We start from the raw sequence: 23,740 nt of genomic DNA, 5'->3' as shown, positions 1-23,740 counted from the left end.
AAAGGAGTACTTGTGGCACCTTAGAGACTAACCAATTTATTTGAGCATGAGCTTTCGTGAGCTACAGCTCACTTCATCGGATGCAACACCATTTTGGGGCTCCCATGGGTTATGTGCACTTGCTTTGGGATGGGCAAATTATGCTAGTTTCTAGACTGTGCTTGCCCTCCTTAAGTACGGGGGAATCATTGCTCTGTCTGGTGTGAACAATGCTGCCTCTGTTAAGTGTTGCATTTTGCTTTTACAGATGTAACCTTGAGATCTCAGCCATCTGTGTTATCACCGGCCGAGAGGCTGCAAAGGCTCAGGAAGAGGCCACGTAGAAGCAAAGAAGACATGCTGAATGAAGTAATGCAGCAGTCACTTAACGAGAATCTAAAAGTGCAGGAGTGGAGGGAGAGTGAAAGGAGGATCTGCCAGCAGAATGCGGATCGCTGGCACAAAAGCGCGGAGCTCCAGCAGCAAAGCACGGAGCGGCTGCTAAGCATCATGGAGCACCAAGCGGACTCGATCCAGGCGCTCGTAGCCATGCAGGCAGAACACTACCATGCCCGCCCCCTCCCTGCAGCCCTTGTCCCTAAACTCTTTCCCTTGTGCCCCCATGTCACCTCCAAACCCCTTTCCCCAACATCCAGGTTCTTATCGCCACCAGCGGCCTGTAGTTTCACCACCCAGCCCTGAAAACTACGACTCTTACCTGCTGCACTCAACCCCCATCACCATGCAGTATAGCCATCCTGAAGTGCAGCACTCATTGCACAGCACTCCAGCCAGGAAGGCTGAGTATGATAACAGGACCTACACAAATCTGTGATTGCACCATTCCCCACCCCACCCCCTTGCTCTTTCTGTTTCCCAAGCAGTTGTGTTTCTTTTCAATAAATGAATATTTTTTTCAATAAATGAATTTTTTGGCTTTGAAAACATTCCTTATTATTGCATACAGTAAAAGATACTTAGCCCAGGAAAGAAACAGGCACTGCAAGTCAGCGTAGCAAACACAGATTCCTAACATTGGAACCACTGCACTTCACTCCCCGTGCAGGGCACCAGACATTACTGGTGGCTTTCAGCCTCAAATTGCTCCCTCAAGGCATCCCTAATCCTTGCAGCCCTGCACTGGGCGACTCTAATAGCCCTGCTCTCTGGCTGTTCAAATTCAGCCTCCAGGTGTTGAACCTCCGAGGTCCATGCCTGAGTGAAGCTTTCACCCTTCCCTTCACAAATGTTATGGAGGATACAGCATGCGGATATAACCGCGGGGATGTTGTCATCAGCCAGGTCCAGCTTTCCATACAGAGAGCACCAGCAGCCCTTTAAACAGCAAAAAGCACACTCCACAGTCATTCTGCACTGGCATGGTCTGTTGTTGAACCGCTCCTTGCTGCTGTCAAGGCTCCCTGTGTAGGGTTTCATGAGTCATGGCATTAAAGGGTAAGCGGAGTCTCCAAGGATCATAATGGGCATTTTGATTTCCCCTACGGTGATCTTCTGGTCTGGGAAAAAAGTCCAGGCTTGCAGCTTTCTAAACAGGCCAGTGTTCCGAAAGATGCGTGCGTCATGCATCTTTCTGGGCCAGCCAGTGTTAATGTCAATGAAACGCCCACGGTGATCCACAAGCGCCTGGAGAACCATAGAGAAATACCCCTTCCAATTTATGTACACGGAGGCTAGGTGGGGCTGGTGCCAGAATTGGAATATGCGTCCCATCTATCGCCCCTCTTTAGTTAGGGAAACCCATTTGTGCAAAGCCAGCCACAATGTCACGCATGTTACCCAGAGTCACGGTTCTTCTAAGCAGGATGCAATTAATGGCCCTGAAAAACGTGCATCAACACGATTCCAACGGTCAACTTTCCCACTCCAAACTGGTTAGCGACCAGTCGATAGCTGTCTGGAGTTGCCAGCTTCCAGATAGTCAGCCGCTTCTCCACTGGCAGGGCAGCTCTCAATCTCGTGTCCTTGCGCCGCAGGGTGGGGGCGAGCTCCTCACACAGTCCCATGAAAGTGGCTTTTCTCATCCGAAAGTTCTGCAGCCACTGCTTGTCATCCCAGACTTGCATGATGATGTGATCCCACCACTCAGTTCTTGTTTCCCGAGCCCAAAAACAGCGTTCCATGGTGGTGAGCATGTCCGTGAATGCCACAATCAAACTCGTGTTGTTTGCGTTATTTGAGTCGATATCATCGTCGGAGTCCGCACTGTCAGTTTGGATCTTAAGCAGTAACTCAACTGCCAAACGTGACATGCTGGTGAGACTCGTCAGCATATTCCTCAGCAGTTCGAGCTCCATTCCCACAGACCGAAAGGGAAGACAGAGCGTGCAGCACAAAAAATGTTGAAAGATGGCGCCAATTGTGCACGGAAGCACAGGGATTGCTGGGATGCGAAGTGATGCATCGCGGGGCATTGGGACACGACCCAGAATGCCCCGCACCCCCCACCCCCTTCCCACAAGCCACAGAGCCAGAATGGGAAGAGGTGCTCTGTGGGATAGCTGCCCATAATGCACCGCTCCCAATGCCGCTGCAAGTGCTGCAAATGTGGTCACGCCAGTGCACCTGCAGCTGTCAGTGTGGACAGATTGCAGTGCTTTCCCTACTGCGCTCTCCAAAGGCTGGTTTAACTCAAAGCGCTCTACATTTGCAAGTGTAGCCATGCCCTGAATAAGCAAAAATCAAATGCACAACTACAAAATGGGGAATAACAGGCTAGGTGGTGGTACTGCTGGAAAGGGGTCTGGGTGTCATAGTGAATCACAAATGAAATAGGAGACAACAATGTAATGCAGCTGCAAAAAAGACTAATTCATTCTAGGATGTATTAACTGGAGTGTCACATGTAGGACATGGGATGTATTGTCCCCTCTCTACTCGGCACTAGTGAGGCCTCAGCTGGAGTAGTGTGTCCAGTTCTGGGTTCCATGCATTAGGAAAGAGCTGGACAAACTGGAGAGCGTCCCAAGGAGAGCAACAAAATTGGTAAAAGGTTTAGAAAATCTGACCTATGAAGAAAGCTTTAAAAAGACTGGGGCCAGGTCTATGCCACAAACTTTCATCAGTATAACTACATTGCTCAGGGGTGTGAAAAATCCACCCTGAGTGATATAGTTATACTGACCTAACCCGCTGTGTAGACAGCATCGCCTCTTGTGGAGGTGGATTGACTATGCCATTGGGAGAAGCTCTCCCATTAGCGTAGTAGCGTCTTCACTAAAGCACTACAGCGTCGTATGTGTAGACAAGCCATAAGCATGGATAGTTTTGACATAAGACGTCTCAGTGGGAACATGATCACAGTCTTCAAATATGGTAAGGGCTGTTATCAATAGAGAGGATGGTGGGCAATTGTTCTCCATGTCCACTGAAGAAGACAGGACAAGAAGTAAAGGGCTTAGTCTGCTGCAAGGAAAATTTAAGTTAAATATTAGAAAAAAAACTTTCCACCTATAAAGGTACTTAAGTTCTGGAACAGGTTTCTGTGACGAAGTGGGGATTTTCCCTTGTTATGGTGTATGTGGGTCTTACTGTTGAGCCTATGTGAGTTTTACTGTTTTGCATGAATACTGTGTGTGCTTCAGTTTCCCTGTGTGCTGCATCAATATCTCGGTGGTGGGAATAGGGGTGTGTGACTTTGGCTGAGACCTCAGGGGCAGGTGAGGCTGCTCCAGCAGTCTGCACCTCTGCTATGGCTGGTGCCCTTCCTAACCTGAGACCCAGGAGGGGGTTGCAACCAGGTGACTCTTTCCCCGGGAAGCGAGACAAAGTCAAGGAGGAGGAACAATGGGGGTGTCTGAGGTTGCGTTGATGGAAGCTGGCAAGCTGCTTGGGTGACTGGAAGAGGGGGAGTCCAGGCCACCTGGCCCAGGACTCCCCAAGATGGAGTCCCTGATTTCTGTGATAGCAAGCTCTGTTCTACACTCTGTTCCTGTCCACTAATAAACCCTTCTGTTCTACATGCTGGCTGAGAGTCACTGCTGACTGAGGAGTCGGGGTGCTTCCTCTTCCTCCCCTGGCTTCCCCAGGACCCTGCCTGGCGGGACTTGCTGTGGGAAGCACACGGTGTGGAAGGGGATGCTGAATGCTCCGAGGTCAGACCCCGGAAGGTCAAAGCTGTGTGAGCTTCTTGCCCTGGCAACAGTATGCTCAGAGAGAGGAGGCATGCCAAACCAGAACCCTGACTGGCTTTGTATGGAGTAGTTCCAGAGCACTGGCCTGGAGACTCCGTGACAGCTTCCAAAGGAGGCTGTGGTTTTCAAGAACACTGGAGGTTTTCAAGAACAGGTTGGAGAAACACCTGTTGGGGTGGTCTAGGTTTACTTGGTCCTGCCTCAGTGCTGGGGGCTGGATGAGATGACTTCTCAAGGTCTCTTCCAGCCCTGCATTTCTATGACTCTAGAACAGGTCCATGCCATGTAGTGTCCATGCCTGGCTTCTTCAGAGCTTCATAAGAATGTCAGCATACTCCTTCTTTTCAAAACATTTCTCAGAGTTGTCAGCAAAACCATCCCTCACAGCACTCATGGGCATGCTCTTGCATTGACCAACCTCTGATGTCACAGGGCTCTCTTCAGCAGATATATTTATAACCTTTCCTCCCTGGAGTTCTGATTGGCTCAGTGAGAAGGTGAGTAAATGGGGAGTGACCTGCTTTGTCTACAATGAAACCAACCATCCTACGCAGCGTCAAAAACAAACACAGAGCCTGTCTAGTAACTGCTATACCCTGTTTCTGGGCCAGGTGATCAGTGCTGCACTCTGCATGTGTGCTGAAACACAATATCACAATGTTTTAAGTGAACCCCAAATATTTTTGTTGCACCTATCAGACTGTGTCCTCACACCTTTGTGGATATCACAGTCATGGACTCATTAATATTACCATCAGAATGGAAGAAAGGTATAACAGACAATGCTGTGTTTGTAAGTTACATTTTCCTGGGAGCTCATAGTTGGTAAAAGAGCAAGGTTTATATCCTGTGTGGCTAGTGAGCAGGGAGAGGCTGAGATCAAAGAGGAATCTTTAAAGCACCAAAAGCATGGATCAATTGGTTAATTTAATGGGAGAAGAGTGCCACCACTTTATACGCATTGTTTTTAGAGGAGATCAATGTGCCACTAGGCCAAAACCCTCCCTGTGCACAGCAGAATCTACCATGACACTATCAGGCCTTCATTCTGCTCAGGAAAGGTGTCCTGACCAGCACAGGGCAGAGAGAAGGCATGAGATCATCTTTAATTGTAATTTATTGAAATTGTGTCAGGCCAGAATGGATACCTGTGCAATATTACTAAGGCTTTTCTACCTAGGGGAACATTCAGGGAAGTTCAGAGGAGTGCCCCACTGCTTTGCTCTTTCTCTTTGGACTTAAAACATCAAATGGGGGACACACCTGGATTCTACAAGGCTTTAAAAGTGTTCAACACAGGTCAAAGGCCTGAAGATTAATTGTGTTCGGGAGGAAGGACTCCCACACTCTTCTATGGCTTCCTTGACTGCCACTGTCAAAACTAAGGCCACGTTTCTTAGAACAAAAGCATCCACACAAGGGTTTAAGGCATTGTAGCTTATGTGCATTCACTTCATATCTTTAGTTCCACACTGTCTAGGCAAGCCTTTCATAAGGGAAGGGAACAAGTGAAATTGAGGAGGGAAAAGTCTCTGTCGATTCCTTTTGTTGAAAATGTTTAACTGGTTTTCCAGGACACCCACACAAACTGGGGGCTGCAGACATTCAGATGCAAATTTATCTGCTGGCAAAGGAGCAGTGTTACCAAACAGTCAGCGTGTGAGAGTTGTCAAGCTATGTATAATAATGGTTAATTTAACATCTGAGTCAGCAGTAAAGTCTGTGTCCTCAGTGCTAAGAAAATGTGTGTTTTTACCATGTTTTACCATGGGGTAACTGCAAAAACAGAGCAAAGACAACGCGTTTCTCTCTCACCAATAGAAGTTGATCCAATAAAAGCTACTCACTGCCTTACCCACCTTCTCTCTCTAGTGAAGACAAGGCACTTTCGTTTCACCAAAAGGCAAACTAAGTGAGGTCAGCACTATGTCCCCAGTGACATTAGCACAGTGGGTGCCAACTTATGCCAAAATCGCAGGCCAATTCACTTATGTATTAGCATAGATCAAAATGATTGTTCTATGTTTAAGAGTGTATTTGGTATTTAAATGACATGAAAACTAACGGGATGTTACATGTAGTGTTTTCACTTACCGGTATCCTGTTATAATGTAGCAGCAAACATTTACATTGTGTATACCCCTGTAACTAAATAACCCATCAACCAAGAAAGAAGCCTTGTGGAATGCAAATGAAGAACTTTAGCAGGCAAGTGCTAACTTGTGCTCATTTGAAGGTAAGTGGTCATTGTGTGTGATAATCAGAGATCAAACTCTCCTCTCTCTCCACCAAAGAAAGAAAGAGCTCACATGGGTGGTGACCCTGTCAGCTTGTTTTCTGTGAGAAGAAGCTATAAGTGTGAATTCAGGGAAAGATCCTGCATTTCTGGACTGTTTGCACTCTTAAATGGCAAAATAACTGAACAAGAAGATGGAGATCCCCAGAGTTATTCTGGGTAGCCCTGAGAGACTTTTGGGAAACTGGCAAATTACTATATATCTGCTACCATTTGCAATTATAGACAGTGATGCACCTGTACATATATTTTACCTGTTTTAACCTCTCAATAACGCTCATTTTTTTTCTTAGATAATAAACCTTTTGATAGTTTACTATAGAATTGGCTATGAGCATTGTCTTTGATGTAAGATCTAGAATGCAATTTGACCTAGAATCATAGAATCATAGAATATTAGGGTTGGAAGGGACCTCAGGAGGTCATCTAGTCCAACCCCCTGCTCAAAGCAGGAGCAATCCCCAATTAAATCATCCCAGCCAGGGCTTTGTCAAGCCTGACCTTAAAAACTTCTAAGGAAGGAGATTCTACCACCTCCCTAGGTAGCGCATTCCAGTGTTTCACCACCCTCCTAGTGAAAAAGTTTTTCCTAATATCCAACCTAAACCTCCCCCACTGCAACTTGAGACCATTACTCCTTGTCCTGTCCTCTTCTACCACTGAGAATAGTCTAGAACCATCCTCTCTGGAACCACCTCTCAGGTAGTTGAAAGCAGCTATCAAATCCCCCCTCATTCTTCTCTTCTGCAGACTAAACAATCCCAGTTCCCTCAGCCTCTCCTCATAAGTCGTGTGTTCCAGACCCCTAATCATTTTTGTTGCCCTTCGCTGGACTCTCTCCAATTTATCCACATCCTTCTTGTGGTGTGGGGCCCAAAACTGGACACAGTACTCCAGATGAGGCCTCACCAATGTCGAATAGAGGGGGACGATCACGTCCCTCGATCTGCTCGCTATGCCCCTATTTATACATCCCAAAATGCCATTGGCCTTCTTGGCAACAAGGGCACACTGCTGACTCATATCCAGCTTCTCGTCCACTGTCACCCCTAGGTCCTTTTCCGCAGAACTGCTGCCGAGCCATTCGGTCCCTAGTCTGTAGCTGTGCATTGGGTTCTTCCGTCCTAAGTGCAGGACCCTGCACTTATCCTTATTGAACCTCATCAGATTTCTTTTGACCCAATCCTCCAATTTGTCCAGGTCCCTCTGTATCCTATCCCTGCCCTCCAGCGTATCTACCACTCCTCCCAGTTTAGTATCATCCGCAAATTTGCTGAGAGTGCAATCCACACCATCCTCCAGATCATTTATGAAGTTATTGAACAAAACCGGCCCCAGGACCGACTCCTGGGGCACTCCACTTGACACCGGCTGCCAACTAGACATGGAGCCATTAATCACTATCCATTGAGCCCGACAATCTAGCCAACTTTCTACCCACCTTATAGTGCATTCATCCAGCCCATACTTCTTTAACTTGCTGTCAAGAATACTGTGGGAGACAGTGCCAAAAGCTTTGCTAAAGTCAAGAAACAATACATCCACTGCTTTCCCTTCATCCACAGAACCATGTATAGAACCTAAATATCGTATGGAAAGGTAAATATGCAGAGACAGAGGAATGATCAGAACTAGCTCTGTAAGGAATCTCTCTGCTCCCAACCACTGCATTTTCAGTGATCACTGCCATACTCCTAGAAATAAAGTGACTGGTCTCTTGGGATTGGGCCCACAACCTGGAATATTTGTGATTTTTGGTATAAGTGACCATTTATCAAAGTTCAGTTTGTCTTGGCCAGATAGATGGGACAGGAGAGTCTAAGGTGACTGTCTGTGACTCCATATTAAGCCTGTTAGATATGAACTCCTGGATCACTGTGTTACTGGCTTGGTGAAATCTATTTATAGAACATACACCCACTAGTTTGGGGTGTCTGCCCTGCTTTTGACAGTCTGCCCCAAGGTAGGCCCATGTACATGAGCCACTCCAGACAGAGTGACATCCCCCCCCCCCAAACAATGCAAAGGAGTAACGGGCTAATTTATCTGAAAAAATCCTTGATTTTGGCAGCACAGAACAGTAAACTTGTAAGAATGAAGACTATCACTGAAAGGTATCATAACAAAATATGTAGCGTACATAAAAGGCTATGAAATTAAAATACGCAGTTAGAAATATAAACAACTCAGTAGAAAAATCAACATTTATGTGTGCAACAAGTAATAAAGCATAAAGGAATGTTATAGGAATGTACAGTTGTTTTAGGTATGTGGATTCTTTGGGTGAGGTAACAGCAAAAGTACAAAGCTCAGAACCAAAAAGGAAAATTTTAAAAATCCCAAATTTATTTATTTTAATTTCATGACTTTTGGGTGTCTAACTCATGATTTTTGAATTGTTGTGGGTGTCAATCCATCTTGGGGTCATATACTTGCATTTAGTAAAAACTACAGTAGAATGTCGCCTTTGAGAAGGATTTCATACAAGATAGTACAGTGCCCTGAAGGCCAGATTTTTAAAAAGCATCTAAGTGCTTTCAAAGTTTAAAAATCAGGCCTGCGGTGAATACTTGGAAACCAAGTTCTACACGGGGTGGAGACATATGAAAAAGAACTAGGGTGTTGGCCCGTTGACAAAGGCAATCCTCATTGCCGGATCGAAGGACACTGAAGTTTTGACACCAAACCAGAAAAATCGCTCTACTAGCAACTATTAATATTTGTAATGACAATTTGCTATTCAAGATATCAATTAAACAGCCCAGTGACATCCAGCGGCAGCCTGGTAAGGAAGGTCAATGCCCTGCTCAGAGCCATAAAAACACTCTCTGCAGTAAATAATTTCAAGGAGTGACTCTCCATCCGCAGCGCATCACTGCGGCCCAGGCCTGGCGCCACCGAAGGCCGAGCAGTGACCGGCTGCAGGCTGGGTGCAGGCACCGGCACCCAGGGGCCATTTGAAGTGCGGGCCACGCTCATTTCGGGGGTTGCGTAAAGCGGTCCCCTGCATCCAGTGTGCGGGGGCAGCTCAGCGCCGGGCCCCAGCCAGAGGGAGGAGCCGCCAGGTCTGGGCACTGCGACGCCCGGGGGGGGCCGCGCCGCACCGTCCTGCCCCTCCCCCTCTTTTTGCACCCACTGCAGGCGGCTCCCCCCGCCTGGGGTAACTGTCACCCCATCTGCCCCCCCCCAGTCGCCTTGCCACCGTCGCAGCGCAGCGCATCGCCCCCCCCGGTCTGACCCCCGTGCCCTCAGCCCCTCTCGGAGCCCCCCCCGTACTCTCGGGCGGGGCCCCCCGCCCCCGGCGGGGATCCAATTCCCACGTCTCCATGGAAACGGTACACAGGCAGCCCCCCCTTCCGCGTCCCTGCCCTCCGCCATGACATCAGTGAAGGCGTTGGCTGCGATTGGGCGAGAGGAGGGGGGGCGGCGCCTGGCCGTGCCCCGCCCCCAGCCGGCGGAGCCGCGGCTGCTGCTGCCCGGGTGCTGTGTCCGGGCCCCGGCGGCGGCCATGGGGGTAGCGGGGCCGGGACGCTGCGGGCGGGACCCGTGCGGAGCGCTCTGCCTGCTGCTCACCTACTTGAGCGTGGCCTACGCCGACTACGTCATCCTGACCCACATCCTGCTGCAGCCGGGCTTCCGGGGCAGGTAGCGGGGCCCGGGCCGGGGCGGAGTCCGGTGCGGGGGCGGAGTCTGGAGAGGGGCGGGGCCAGGTAGTTGGGGGCGGGGTCAGAGGGGGCGGGGCAGGATGGCTTTGCGGTGCCCCTCTGGGATGTACCCTCCTTCCTATGGCTCTGAGGGTGAGTCAGTCCCCTGCAGCTCTGCTCTGGGGTGCTGGGTCCCTGGGATGCCCCCCTGCCAGGGGTCACTAGGCCCCCGACACCTGGCTGCACTGCTCCCAGGCAGGGCGAGGGACAGAGGCGCTGCCAGAGCCACTCCCAGTTCCGCGAGCTGGTGTCTAATGGACGAGGTGCGTTCCTGGGTCACAGACGGGGACTGAGGCTCAGAGAGATGGAAGCGACTCCCCGAAGGTCACATGGGACGTCTGGCAGAGCCGGGGATTGAACCCAGCTCCCCTGAGCACCTGCCCCAGCCCCTGTCCCTGGATCAGCATCATTCTGAGTTTGGTTTGTCTGGCTAGTGCTGCCCCTGCCATGTGTGTTCTCCCTCCGTTGCCCCTGCAGGGGCCAGAACCACTACAGGCCAGGAGCCACAGCCTGGAACTGCCAGCTCCCTTCCTTCCCTCTTCAGACCCCTGGGGCTGACCCCGGCTCCCCTCAAACTAGGTCGGCAACATGCAGCTGTCACTTCTGTGCCACTGGAGGGTGCAGAAGCTTCCCCACCCCTGACTCAGCTGCATCTCAGGTGTCACTGGCCGTCCAGGGACCAGCAGTCAGGCTGAGCAGGGTTTAGACATGTCGCAGAAGAGCTTGCAGCCACCTTTGACTTTCCAGCAGCAGGGCCTGGGGTCTGAGCTCTAGTGCAGACCGGGGGTGTCTCCCACCCAGGCCATGTGGGCTAAATGAGCAGTGAGGGATTCACCAAACAACAGGGGAGGAATCTCTAGCTGCTCAGAACATGGTTCCCTTTCTAGTGTCTGTTCCCTCTGCCTGGTAACTTGGCCTGGGGCATGTGGTGCCGATTACAGCTCTAGGACTGGGCTTAGTGCACACGTAATGTGATCCCCAGCTGCTGTCGGAGTATCCAGTGTGACCCAGCTGGAAGAGTTCCCTAGCTGGTGGAATGGACAGGTCTGGGAGGTGCCAGCTGACCCGTTTCTGCTGAGCTGTCTCCAGTCCTCAGGGAGCTGTGAGGAGGCTTTGCCTGTGCCAGCCCCCACCCTCGGTGATTGCACAGGCTGATAAATCTGCCATTTCGGTTCCTCCATGTCTGCCAGTCCCCCCTCGCCCCTGGGGTTTACACCCTTCCCTGGACTCTTCTCATACTTCTACCCCCTTCACTGCCGTTCCCCTGACTGCTCTGCACGTAGCTCTTCAGCCCTGCCCTCGTGCGCAGGGTTAGGAGCACTTTCTGGATAATCTCGATTCGTTTCCATGTATATTTAGCATTTTTAACTTACTGCCACGGCAGCCAGAATAAAGGCCTCGCACACTGGCGTTGTGTTGGCAGACGCCGATGTTCGTAACGGAGTCTAAAATAGCCCTGGGGAGCCTGTTCCTGGGCTCGGTGTCTGACAGGTTTGGTTCTCCTTGTTCCCTTTACGCCAGCCTCTGGTGTCCGTTCCATGCTGTGATGTTTAACCTCATTGTCCTTCTGTTGCTGGCCTGTCACACACGAGCTGTCTTTGCTGATCCAGGTAAGCACCCATCATCGGCTGTTCCTCTGCCCACATTGGGGAGGCATCGGTGGCCTAGTGGCTCAGGCAGAGAGCTTGGAAGTGAGAACTGAGGTCCTTCCCTGGTTCTGTCGCTGCCCTGCTGCACGGTCCCTGCCCCACGCTGCGCCTCTCTCTTGCGAGGGTGGGAATGGAAATGGAAATGATCCTGCCCCTGTTTGTAGAGGGGTCTGGGCTCTCTGGCTGAAACGCTCGATGAGAAGGTCCTGCTCCTTCCTGCAGGGCCGTCTCTGTCTTCTCTCACTAGACCCGCAGGTGTCCTTTGAGTCTAGCCTGGCTGGGCTGGCTTAGCAGCGGCAGAGAGGCATGATGATGACAGGCGGCTCCCGCCCCCCACCTGCATGCCTGTGTCAGTAGTGGGTAGGGGATGTTGCAGTTGGGATTATGTTCACTTACCTGTGTGGACCCCAAGAGTCACTCTGGGGATGTCAGAGGGCTGCTTGATTCACTCTCTTTCTGAGCCCCTTGTAGGATCCAGATGGTAAGCAGCAGGTGGAAAGAACCCTAGGTCCAGAGGAGGGGACTAGGGGCCAGGAGTCCTGGGTTCTGTCCCTGGCCATAGGAGGGGAGTAGGGTGTCATGGATGTACAGGGGGTTCGATGCCCTAGTCTTTACATTGCCTCTCTTGGGAGCGTTCCTGTTATTTGCTAGGCCCTGGGTTTAGCTTTATTCAAGGATGAGTCATGTGGCCCTTGACTCCAAGCCTGGGCCTCTGGGCTACAGCCCCCCTGTTTCTTACAGTGGCTTCCCAGTGAGTCCAGATGAGTTCAGACTCCTGTTAGTGCCTTTAGCCCTTCACGGGTGATGCAACCAGCAGGTGCCTTCAGTGACGCAGGGCAGCGTTGGCATAGCAAGTGGCAGGTGTTCATCACCTGGAGTACAGGATTGAAGTGTGCAGGTTTGAGTGGGAAAGCCAAGCTTCAGTTGAAGTTCATCTTAGCAGTCATCTTCCCTTTTCCTGGAGCCTCCGGGTTTCCATCTCTGTGTCTCGGTCGCACTCTGGCCTTGTGTGTCTGTCCCTGTGCATGAGCCTAGTCTCCTGGCACCTGCTGTGTCTGTCCCCATCGCAGCCCCGCTGTGCTCACAGGTTCCACTGCCTCAGATCCCGGGTGGTAACTGTTACTGTCCGGTCCCTGAGGCACCTGTTTTCTCTCCAAGGCCTTCCCCGTGCATGTGGGCACATCCACACTAGCCCAGACTGGTCCCTTGCCTGTGTGACATCCAGCCAGCCTCTCTTATTCCTCTGTCCTGGGGGAGAAATTAACCCCTTCAGCCCCAGTGGGGAGCAATACAAAATGAGTGGGGAAACTGAGTCATGCTGCTTGTTCATAAACATACTACAAACATTCCCCTGTTTTGCACCTCTGCTTTAGTTTTTGGAGTGGGAGCCTGGTAGACTCCAGGTTTCTGCCCTCTGTGTGGGCTGGATGCTGGAGATTTGCTGCTTTTGCAGTGACCCCAGGCTATTTTGTCACAGGTAGAATCATGTGAACTTGTCAGTGCCATGTGGTAGCGAGTGGCATCTTGCACGGCTTTGGGGTGGTCAGGGGTAGCATGGTGGTGTGTCCCTGGCACGTGATTCTGGAGCTAAGACTCCCTGACTTAGCCCCCTCTGTGACAGGGAACCCTAGAGCCATAGGTCTGACATGGGGTCGGACGTGGGACTATCTCCCGTGGCGAGGTGACGTGTAGCCATCCCTGGGAGGGGGAACTGGAATTCACCCACCTGCTGCTTGGCGTCCTGGTCCCTTCAGAGGCTCTGGAAATGAGGAGTGAACAGAGCGTCTTAGAGACTCTACGCGCCTCGCCTGGCATCAGCCAGCTCTGGGCACGTGCAGTAAGGGAAGAGCTGCGGCCACTGGGCACTTTCCCTCTCAGATCCCTACGTACAACTCAATGCTTATGACAAGGCTGCTCCCCCTTGTTCCCATCTCTCCAGCTTCCCCACAGCCTCCCCAGCCCAGGCAATCGCTGAGCTGGCTCCAGGGCGACCTGGGGACCTGAGAGCCATGCATGCAGGGTGTCGCGCGGTGCCGTGGCCCATCTGTGCCCTGCTTGCCGCTGGAGCCCCCTCACTGTCTCCTGTTCTGGTTCCTTCCCAGGCATGGTCCCGCTGCCCGATACCGCTATTGACTTCTCTGACCTGCGTGGCAACATGCCTCACAAGAACGAGCGGGTGAGTGGTGCACGGAGCTCAGTGCACTAGTGCAGGAGGGGGCAGGGCTAGCCACCGCCAGGGATAGTGAACCCAGAGCTTAGGGAGCCTCAGGATTAGGTGCATGGATCAGCATAGTAGCATTGGGATGGGATTAAAGTGTGACGGCTGCTGGGCCTCACACAGCTGGGAGTAACTCACTGTCCAGCTGGTGCGAGGGGCTCCAGGAGAGACGCCTTCTGGGACAGGCTGCGCGGCTGGGTCGGTTAGGGAGTTATGAGCGGAGGGTTGCTCTGGAGATGGGTGCGAGGGGAGACGGCCCGTTGGCATGTGCTGCAGCAGCAGTTCTGCTCTCCGATGACCCCGTCTCTCCCTGTGGCTGGAGACAGTCTGAGCCTCGGGTAGCAGGAGACTCGCCCTACGTGATCAGCTGCCCCTAAGCACCTCGGCAGCTGGTCATGCCCCCCACGCAAGGCGAAGATGCTGAGCTGGCAGGAGTGCACATGGCCAGGTTACAGCCTAGGAATGGCAGAATCCTGGCATGACTGCACAGCCCCCCCATCCCCGTGTGCTGGGCTGGCAGCCAAGCCCCCAACCCCATGCAATGGCTGAGCCACAAGGGTTGCTCCCTGCTGGGTCAGCCAGCGCAGGAGTCAGTCTCAAACCTTCCAGCAGACCCCGTGTTCCCTTTGCAGTGGTGCCGGCTCTGGCTGGCTGTGGAGAACCCCCCAGGGTTGATGCAGCTGTTCTGGGAAGTGGAGCTTTGTGTCTTGTCAGGGGAGATGGCAGGGGAGCTCACAGGCGAGCAAATGCCAGGGCTGGGCATGCAGCGATCCCAGTGACTCTGCCAACAGCACTTGCTGTGCATGGGCCCAAAACTCCCCAGTGGAGACACTTGCCCGGGGAGGGCTCCGGGATGCTGGTGACAGGCCTGATGGTCAGTTCCCTGCCAAGCTGGGACTGGTCCCTAAGTCCCTGCCCCAGGGCTTTAGTTTGTCCAGCTCTGAGCATCTTAGGGGCTTCTCCCGTGTTCCTCTCCAGCCTGCACAGCCCTTTTACTTTGCTCAAAGGTGCCTCCTAGTGGCAAAAACCCAGAGTATTTCCAGCCTGTATGGACCTGCATGGGGAGGGAGCCAGACTCCCGTCTTCTGCTTTTATATGCAAAATCCAAGGGCTTATCGAAGTGCTGGGGCTGTCTAGGCTCCCTCCCCTCCCCAGCTCCACCTGTCACTGCCTGCCCCATGGCTTCTGCTGCTCCAGTGCTGGACTCCCCAGACTGCTGTGATGCCCATCGCTGCTGGCCCGCCTGTCTTCCCGGCCCCTGGCATTACCTCTGCCAGTGCCTGCTCCGGCGGGTCTCCAGGATCCCAGGGAGGGCTGCAGCTAAGAGTTCTCTTCTCTGCTCCCCAGAGCAATGAGGACTGGACGGTGTGTAACCGCTGTGAGACGTACCGCCCGCCACGGGCGCACCACTGCCGCATCTGCCACCGCTGCGTCCGCCGCATGGATCACCACTGCCCCTGGTAAGGTGCCTGCAGCTCGCCCTGGGGGCCTGGTAACAGCTCTGACCCATGCGAGCTGCAGGGAGGAGAGGGGGGCACGTGCAGAGACCCTGGCTCCCCCTGTGGGCCCTGCCATGGCTGTTGGGCTTGTTGCTGCAGAGCAAACCTGCTGTGGCCGTGGTCTGTGCAGTGCAGCCCCCTTCACTCCCTTCTTCTCCCACCATCTGCAGCTTCACCTTCTGCTTCCCTGCCCCCCAGGTGAGGTGTCCCCTGTGCTGGGGGCGATGCTCCGAGGTGGGGGCGTGCATAGGCCCTCGCAGGGGGAAGCAGAGCTCTGGGATCTCTCCAGGGATATGCTGTTCTGGAGGGGCCTGCGAATCCCAGTTCTGTCCCCAGGGCAGTGGCACCTGCCAGAGTCCTCTCTGGCCACATCAGCTGAGCTGGGCAGGGCTGGGCGCCACCTTGAGGCTGCTGGCAGTGGCACTGGGGACGTGATGGGGGAGGCAATGCCTCAGGGTAGCACTAGGGGGAGCTGTGTTACTGCTGGAGGAGTGCTCGGGCTTGTTCCAAATCCTTGGGTGCCCTTTGGGAGAAAGGTGTTAACCCCAGGGTCCCGGGCCTGCTTCAGCTCAGTGGGTGTCCCTGAACTTCCCGGGGGGTGTGGGATTCTCCATTGCCTGCCCTGTTGCTGTGAGCTGCCCTCCCCCAAGAAAGGGCTGCTTGTCCCTGGCAGCTGGAACCGACCCTCCACAGGGGCTTTGCTTTGCTGTCCTTGGGTGCAGGTGCCGGGGAGGGTCAGGGACGGGGCACCTGGTGCCTGACGCCAGCCATTGCAGGCGATGCCACTCTGCTGACCCTGACCAGACATGTGCTCTCTCTGTAGGATCAACAACTGCGTTGGCGAGTTAAACCAGAAATACTTCATCCAGTTCCTCTTCTACACTGGTATGTGGCTGCCCAGGCGGGGGGAGCCGGCTGTAGGGAGCTCCGATGCGGGCCTGGGGATGCAGCAGCAGGTGGTGCTGCAGCTCACAGCACCAGCATAGAGCTGTGCCCTCCCCCGCCGTGGGTCCCTGGCTGCTGCCATCCTGCCAGCCCCCTGCTGTTCTTCTGTCCCTCACTAGACGGAGCTCTGGTCCCACAGCCCTGCACCATAGGAAACTGGCCAGCTGGAGTGAGCGTCTCCCTGGCGCCTCCTACAGCCCTTCTGCAGCAACGGCCAAGGGCAGGCTGGGCGGGAGGACCCAGGAAGCCCAGCTTGTAGCTGGGTGTGGGGGGACGCTCTGGCAGTGCTACATGCCCCAGCTTCCTGCGTAGCCCCTGTTCCATCCCCTGCCTGCCAGCCCCTGCCCCCCTCTGCTTTGATCCCTGCGTGACCCCTGACCCCTACCCCCTTCTGCTCTGCTCTCTGTGAGACACCCTATAGCCACCGCCTGCCCCCTCTCTGCTCTGCTCTGCTCCCTGTATGACCCCCCAGCCCCTGCCACGCTCTGCTCCGCTCCCTGTGTGACCCCACACCAGCCCCTTAGCCACCGCCTGCCCTCCCTCGGCTCCACTCCCTGCTCCCCCTTGATGTCTCCATGTGTAGAAGCTGAAAGGACCCTGGGGACGGGGGGCTTGGCTGTCCCACCCGGGGTGAGCGTTGGGGTGGGGTGGTCAGGAGTGAAGCAGTTAATGGTGAGCGGCTGGGCCCTGGGCAGCCCTCGCAGGGCAGGTGGGGTGAGATCAAAGGGCATTAACTGGGGCTGTGACTCCGGAACTCGGCTCTGCCGCAGCCGGCACCTGCCCTTTCCCCGAGGCTGCCTCCTGGCCAGGTTCTCTGGCCTTAGCCTGGGTGGGGGATTCTGAGCCTGGCCCAAGCCCAGGGCCAGGGTGCTTGTCTCTGGCCTGCGCTGACCTGTGGCTCTGTCTCAGGGCTGGCTAGTCTCTATGCCATGGGGCTGGTGTTAACCATGTGGCTGTGGCCAGTAGACAGGAGCTTCCCTGGGAAGATGGAAGGTGTGGCTGGAGGCTTCTCTAACAACCACGTCCAGATGTAAGTGTGCAGGGGTCACAGCCTGATTCCCCCCGTCCCTGGCTGTTGGGTGCAGGCAGATCCCAGCAAGGGGAGGAGAGGTCCTAGAGGCAGGACACCTGGGTTCCATTTCAGCCCTGCTCCCTGTGGGTGACACTGAGTTCCTGCCCCATAGAGCTGTGGGGGAGGGAGTGGCCCTGAGTCCCCTCATGAGGTGCTAGAGGAGCCGGGTGTTGTACCAAGCCCATAGCCAGCTGGAGGTTCAGGCTGTCACTGCTGTGTGCCAGGGCCCTCTGGGACTCTGCAGCCACAGGGCTTCTCTGTCTTCTGCCCCCAGAGCCTCTTCCCCGATGCGGCGGTCAACTCTCCAGCGGCTGTCATCAGTACAGGGCCTATGACATGTGGGTGGGTGGTTCTGGGCCAGAATCCTCAGTAGCAAGACCTGAGCCTGCCCTTGGGGATGCCTGAGCAAGCTGGGCCCTGACTGCTCCCTTCCCCCCTAGGGCTCACTGCATTGTCCTGCTGGTGGAGTCCATCCTCTTCGGGGTCTTCGTTACCGTCATCTTCTATGACCAGGTTAGTCTTCAAGGAGCACCACACCAGGTGGCTTCATACCTCATCCCCCGCAGCACCCCCTGCTGGGAGAGTCTAGCACTGGGGTAGCTGGGAGCTCCCCCCACAGTCAGTGCCCATACCCTATACCCTACAGTGCCCCCTGCTGGGAGATTCTAGGCCTGGAGTAGCTGGGAGCTCCTCACAGCCAGCGCCCCTATACAGCATCCTCTGCTGGGAGAGGCCAGGGCTGGAGTAGCCAGGAGCTCCCTCCACAACCAGCGTCCCGCCCTATTCCCCACAGCACCCCCTGTTGAAAGAGGAGTGTAGCTGTAAATCCACGCACTTCTCTCCCTGGGAGGGCTGGACAGTGCGTCAGGCTCCCCTCTTGTTTCTCAGGTGGTCTCTATCATCACGGATGAGACTCCGATCGAGCAGCTGCGGAACCGGCTGCTGAAGGAGGCACGCCGGGAGGTGGCTCACACCCGGAAGCCGAAGATCGCGCTGCTGCGGGAGGTGTTTGGACGGGGTACGTGACCGGGCCAGGTGGAGGGTGGGCTGGGGTTCCTCGGGGGAGGGGGGGGTGTCAGTTACTGAGGCTGCCCTGAGGGCTTGTACTTCCTGGGGAATTTAGACTGGTGTGAGCCAAGGTGTGACCATAACCTAGATCCCAGGCTGATCCCCTACCAGGACATTTGTACCCAAACAAGTGCCCCCCAAGGGTGACACCAGGGTAACTATACCTGAACAGCCTGTGTGGGCTAGGGCAGGTCCCGGGGCTGAGCCTGTCTGGGCCAGGCCGTGCTGTGATGCCTCTGGGCTCCCTGCCCACACTGATCTCCTCTCCTCTCCCCTACTCTCTCCTCTTCCAGGCTTTGTGATCTGCTGGTTTTTCCCATGTAACTGCAGCCCCCCATCAGGCGGGGCCCCTGCCTACAGCTACCTGCCCAACTACGACGTGTGACCTCCATAGCACCTCTGCAGATGCTTCCTCTCCTGCCTCGGGGAGGGGACTTATACTGCTGGTGGCTTTGCAAAACTTGCCACCAAACGGCTCATTTAGGCCTGTCCTGCTGCTCCCCAGTGGCAGCCTGGGGCCAGGGTGCGGCTGCAGCGCCCGGCTCTGCTGGGTCTGCCGTGTCCAGCACTACGACTCCTCCTGGGACATGGTGCCCCTGCGAAGCTGAGATTGTGAGCAGTGGAGGGGCACTCTCCAGCCCTCTGCGCCATACTCCCTGAAGCGCCTGGCTGCCCAGCGAGTCCCAGCGCCTGGGGCAGGGAGAGCGGTCACTTAGGCAAGGTGGGCCCCATGCATGACCCTTCTCCTGGATCAGTGTTAGCGCCGGGGAGCTGCCCCCCAAGGTTGCAGTCTGACACCCCCCCCTCGCCACAACTACATCTGGATCCTAGCCCCCTCCCTGTGACCGCCTCCCTGGAGCTGGGCACCCTGCCCCTGGCTGCCAGCAACTCACTGCCCGGGGATGGAGCCGGTTGTTCTGTGCTCCTGGCCAGGGAGGGATGGCAGCCCTTGTACATAGCCATATGTGGCATTACCAGCGCGCTCGGCTCTGGGCACCTGGGTGTGTGTGTGTGTGTGTGTGTGTCTCTGTCAGTTTGCGGTAGCTGAACTCGCTCATGCTCAGAGAAATTGGAGCTCCTGTTCTTGGCCCTGGCAGCAGCCTCTGCTGATTCGGAGCCCCTCCACGCTGTCCCCAGGGGGATGGACCGCTCCATATCGTGGGGGTGGGGGATATGCTCTGGCACCCCTCTCTGGTGGTCCCCTCCATCCCAGCAGGCAGTGTTACTATTTATTAGGTGTATTATGGTAGTGCCTGGGAGCCCCAATCCTGGACAGGACCCCTGGTGCCAGGGGCTGTACAAACACAGAACAGAAAGATGGTCTCTGCCCCAAGGAGCTCACAGTCTGAAACAGGAGATGGTGCAGACAGATGAGGGAGGCAGCAGCTAGAGCACTGGACTGCGGGATCTGCAGTAGGTCACTTCCCTTTGGTGCCTCAGTTTCCTCATCTGTAAAATGGGCATAATGATAGCACCTCCCATTGTAAAGCATGTGGAGATCTGCTGATGAGAATTGCTAGACAAGAGCAAGGTGGTGTGATAAGGACTGAGGCAGGGCAGCGGGACGGGCAATGCTCTCTGCATGCGAGCAGCATAACCCAAGTGTTTTCTGCAGGCATCACCCCAAAGGGGGTATGAAGGAGGATGAAGAGGGCGTGGTGCAGATGTGTATAGGGAGCTGCACCAAGGGGCTTGCTTGAAAATGGAGAAAGTGGGCTCTGGAGCTGGCAGCACGGGCTGAGAGGCGGGAGTGACTCCACATCTCCATAGCGTATGGGAGATGCCAGATGGGTGGGGACAGGCTGGGAAGGGAAGAAGAGCCGTTTCTGTCTGCAGTGCTGGAGAAGGGGGTGCCAGGAAAGGGTGCCCAGTGCAGTGACGTGACTCCTCTCGAGGGAGCTGGCATTGCCGTTCCCCACAGGATGTTTGTGCTGCAGTGGCTGGGCCTGGTCTCCTCCCCTGAGGCTGCCAAGGGCAAGCGAGAGAAAGGTTCTTGGCTGCGGGATGCCATGGACCAAGTGGGGAGCCAGCCACATGCCCAGAGGAGCTATGCTGTGCAGCACGGCCCTGAGCCGCCTCCCCCTTCCCTGGCCAACAGAGTGGTTCCTGGCTGACTGTACCTAGTGCCAGGGGTGTCGGAGTCTCTGCTGGCCGGTGCTGATGTCTGAGCCCAGGAGCTGGCTGCATGCTGCCCTGTGTGTCTGGCCTGGTGTCCTGTATGCAAGGCCCCAGCATGGCTACTGTATCCCAAGGGCCTGGCCTGGCCTCCCCTCTTCCTGGGGGGTCTCTTTGACACTATTGTGTGGCATACAGGGTGCCAGGGAGCAGAGGCCCTGCTGCCCTGGCAATTGCTGGGGGCTGTTGCTGCCGCCCCTCAGTGGCGGCTCTGCCCATGGTCCTGCGGGCGATGAGGCTTTTCCAGGGGGTGCCCGTCTGCCCTGCTGCCTCGGTCTCCACTCCAGACTCCCCAGTGGCACAGGCTGGGCTCAGGGCAGGGAGTTTGGGCCCTGCTGGGGGAAGGAAGGTCCCTGGCAAGATGTGGGCAGGCCAGCCTGGCACTCAGGTGAGGGCAGGGCCTGTGGTGAAGCTTTGCCCAGCTCCCAGCTATACTCCCAGGCTGGCCTGGCTTTCCCCAGAGCCCACCTCCTGGTGGGGCGCTGGTGACTCTCCTCAGGCCCTGAGCGCCGGGAGCTGCGGGCTGGGTGCACTTGGGCACCGTTGCCGGGTGCTTAGCGTGCGGCGACCTGCGCTGGCATAACCGGCCCAGCCCGTACTCCCCACAGGGCTGGAGTGGGGAGCCAGGGCCCTACAGTGGGGGTGGTTGGTGGCGTAGCCTCTCTCCTGGCTGACCCACCAGCTCCCTCAGCATGTTAGCGGGACACTGCCGGGTTCTGACAGCCCTTTGGCCTGACTCCTGCAAGCTGTGAATAAACACTGCCTGGGAACTGCTCAAGATGGCTGAGACTCTGTCTGCCTTGTGTAGCGACTGGGGACGGGTTGCCTGTGTGCTGCGTGCTGTACATTCCTGAACTCGGCCCCACCCCCCGACCTCGCCCTGCCTGGGCTGTCCTTGTGCTCAGTGCTGTACGTCCCTGAACCTGGCCCCTTCATTCCCTCTGCTAGGTGCATTGATCACTCCGATATGCCAGCTGCAGTGCTCAGCCCTTGGGAGCCCTCAGGCCCCAACCAGAGAACCCCGTGCCAGGCGCTGGCTGTGTGTGATGCCATGTACGGGGTGGGAGGATGGCAGTGCATCTCCCTGTGTGCCTGGGATTCTGCCCCAGCAGCCTGTGCTCCCCGGGGCTGTGCTTTGAGCACCCTGGCCCTGTGTGTGCCCAGCTTTGGGGGGGACGGGCTGTAATCCATGCCTCCAGGTCCCCAGCCTTCCTGCTCACACCTGGCAAAGGATCCAGCTGGGGACCTGGCCTCTGCCTGTATTGTCGGGCCAGGGCTGGGCTGGGAACTGCCCCCTCACCCAGCACATCTCCAAGGGGTGCAGGGACCTCCCCAGGGACACCTAGTGCAGGTGGCTGAGCGGGCAGCAGAAGCCTGGGGTCACCTGGGGGCAGGTGAGCTGTGCCCCAGCTGGGATCCCAGAGCTGTGTCCTGCCAGGGGGAGAGCAGGCTGTTTGCTGCTGTCCATGTGAGTGTGTCCCAAATGGGCCCGTGCCCCTATTGCAGCATTGCCCCCCTCTGCTGACCCCCACAGGGAACTGTGACTCCCCCCGCCCTGCATGTGTGGTGGTGGTGGGCTCCCTCTAAATCCAGTGGGGCGCAGAGGAGATACACCCTGCCCCCCACTGCAGCTGAGCTGCCTTTAGTGCTGGTAAAGAGGAGGGCAGAGGGGTGCGGTGCTGGGTGAGCTCCCTGCATGCCCAGCAGTTCCCGTGTCAGCCCCAGCTCGGTGCAGTGGGAGGTGCAAATAGCAGGAGCCAGTGCCACGTGTGCCCAGCAATGCAGGAAACTGCCCACGACTGCTTCCCCCTCCCTGGGGAGGGCAGTGCCAAGCCTCAGCAGGAGGACCACTCCTGTTCCGTCTGCTGCCCCCAGGCTCCCTCCAGTGCCTGGTGCTGGCCATGTGAGAACTGCCCTGTGGGCCCAATCCTGCTGGGCCAGCCCCCTTAGCTTCAGTGTGTGCCCCTTGGCACTGGGCAGGGGGCACTAGACAAGCCCTCCTCTCCTGCAGCTTTCCCCTGAGCACGCACAGGCTGAGCATAAGGAGGAGGAGGGGGGCACAGAGCAGCTGTGGAGAGGTCCTGGTGGGACTTAGCCCTCTGGCCCAGGATCGGTCCTGGGAGCCAGGAACCCAGTCCCGGGCTAGTAGGTCTCGCCTGTCCCCAGGGCTCTTGCTTGGCCTGCAGGCCTGGGCCGGGCCGTACACACACGAGCTGCTCTTTGCAGAGGCCTGGCACGGCAGGTCCTAGCAGTGTGCTGGCTCCCTTAACCATGAGGCCCTGGCACAGCAGCTTTGGGTTCGGGCTGCATGGTACTGGTGTGGGTGTTTGTAGGGGCACAGCCTGGCTGCCCCCTGGCTGCACAATGGAACATCAGCCCTGCCAGGGCCTGGTGCAGGGGGAGCCTGGGACCAGGTCGCTCAGGGTGGCTGCTGCTTGGTGGGGCAGGACGTGAGTGCCCAAGGAGCTGGCCACCTGGGCAAGGCCAGTTCAGCCTGGGTCGTGCCCAGGGGAGCCAGGACAGCTGTGCTGCGGAGAAGGGGGATTCAATTTGCAGCTGCCCTCGGGCCTGTGAGGGATGGGGGTGGGGAGCAGTAACGGGAGCCGTGTGGGCCTGGGAGCTGGCGCAGAGCAACCCCTCGGGTGCGGAGGAGGGGCTGGCGTCGCTCCCACTGTCAGCGAGCGGATTCCCACTGGCGTGCAAGCGTGTCTGGCCGGGAGAGCCGTGGCAGGGAAGCTCCACCAGCTTCCGCCCCGCATCGCCACGCAGCCCCCCTGGGCCGGACTCCCGGCAGCAGCCAGAGCCCCTGTCCCCATCTCACGCCCTCCCTTCCCCCAGCTGCAGCGCGGCAGGGCTGGGCCGAAGCAGGGACCCCTCGGCGCGGTCAGTCCAGCCCCGGGAACAGCCGTGGGAGGGAGGCGCTGGGAAGAGTGAGGGGCTGCACCGGTCCCGGAGCTGGGCGGGAGCAGGAGGATCGACCCACT

The 23,740-nt window shown here is 56.2% G+C and overlaps 1 protein-coding gene across 1 annotated transcript; it reads left to right on the top strand.

Annotated features, from left to right (window-relative positions):
* The first annotated feature begins 9,871 nt into the window (after positions 1-9,871).
* LOC140902596 (palmitoyltransferase ZDHHC3-like) lies at positions 9,872-21,538 on the top strand. Its single transcript, XM_073322838.1, has 9 exons — positions 9,872-10,071; positions 11,652-11,740; positions 13,882-13,955; positions 15,345-15,457; positions 16,320-16,381; positions 17,351-17,471; positions 17,954-18,026; positions 18,402-18,531; positions 18,875-21,538. Exons 1-9 carry the CDS (start codon positions 9,935-9,937, stop codon positions 18,964-18,966), a joined length of 891 nt encoding a protein of 296 aa, XP_073178939.1. The 5' UTR covers positions 9,872-9,934; the 3' UTR covers positions 18,967-21,538.
* The last annotated feature ends 2,202 nt before the right edge of the window (positions 21,539-23,740 follow it).

The sequence above is a fragment of the Lepidochelys kempii genome, chromosome 24, assembly GCF_965140265.1.
Source record: "Lepidochelys kempii isolate rLepKem1 chromosome 24, rLepKem1.hap2, whole genome shotgun sequence".
NCBI classification, from domain to species: domain Eukaryota; kingdom Metazoa; phylum Chordata; order Testudines; family Cheloniidae; genus Lepidochelys; species Lepidochelys kempii.
This window is presented reverse-complemented; position numbering and strand designations above follow the sequence as displayed.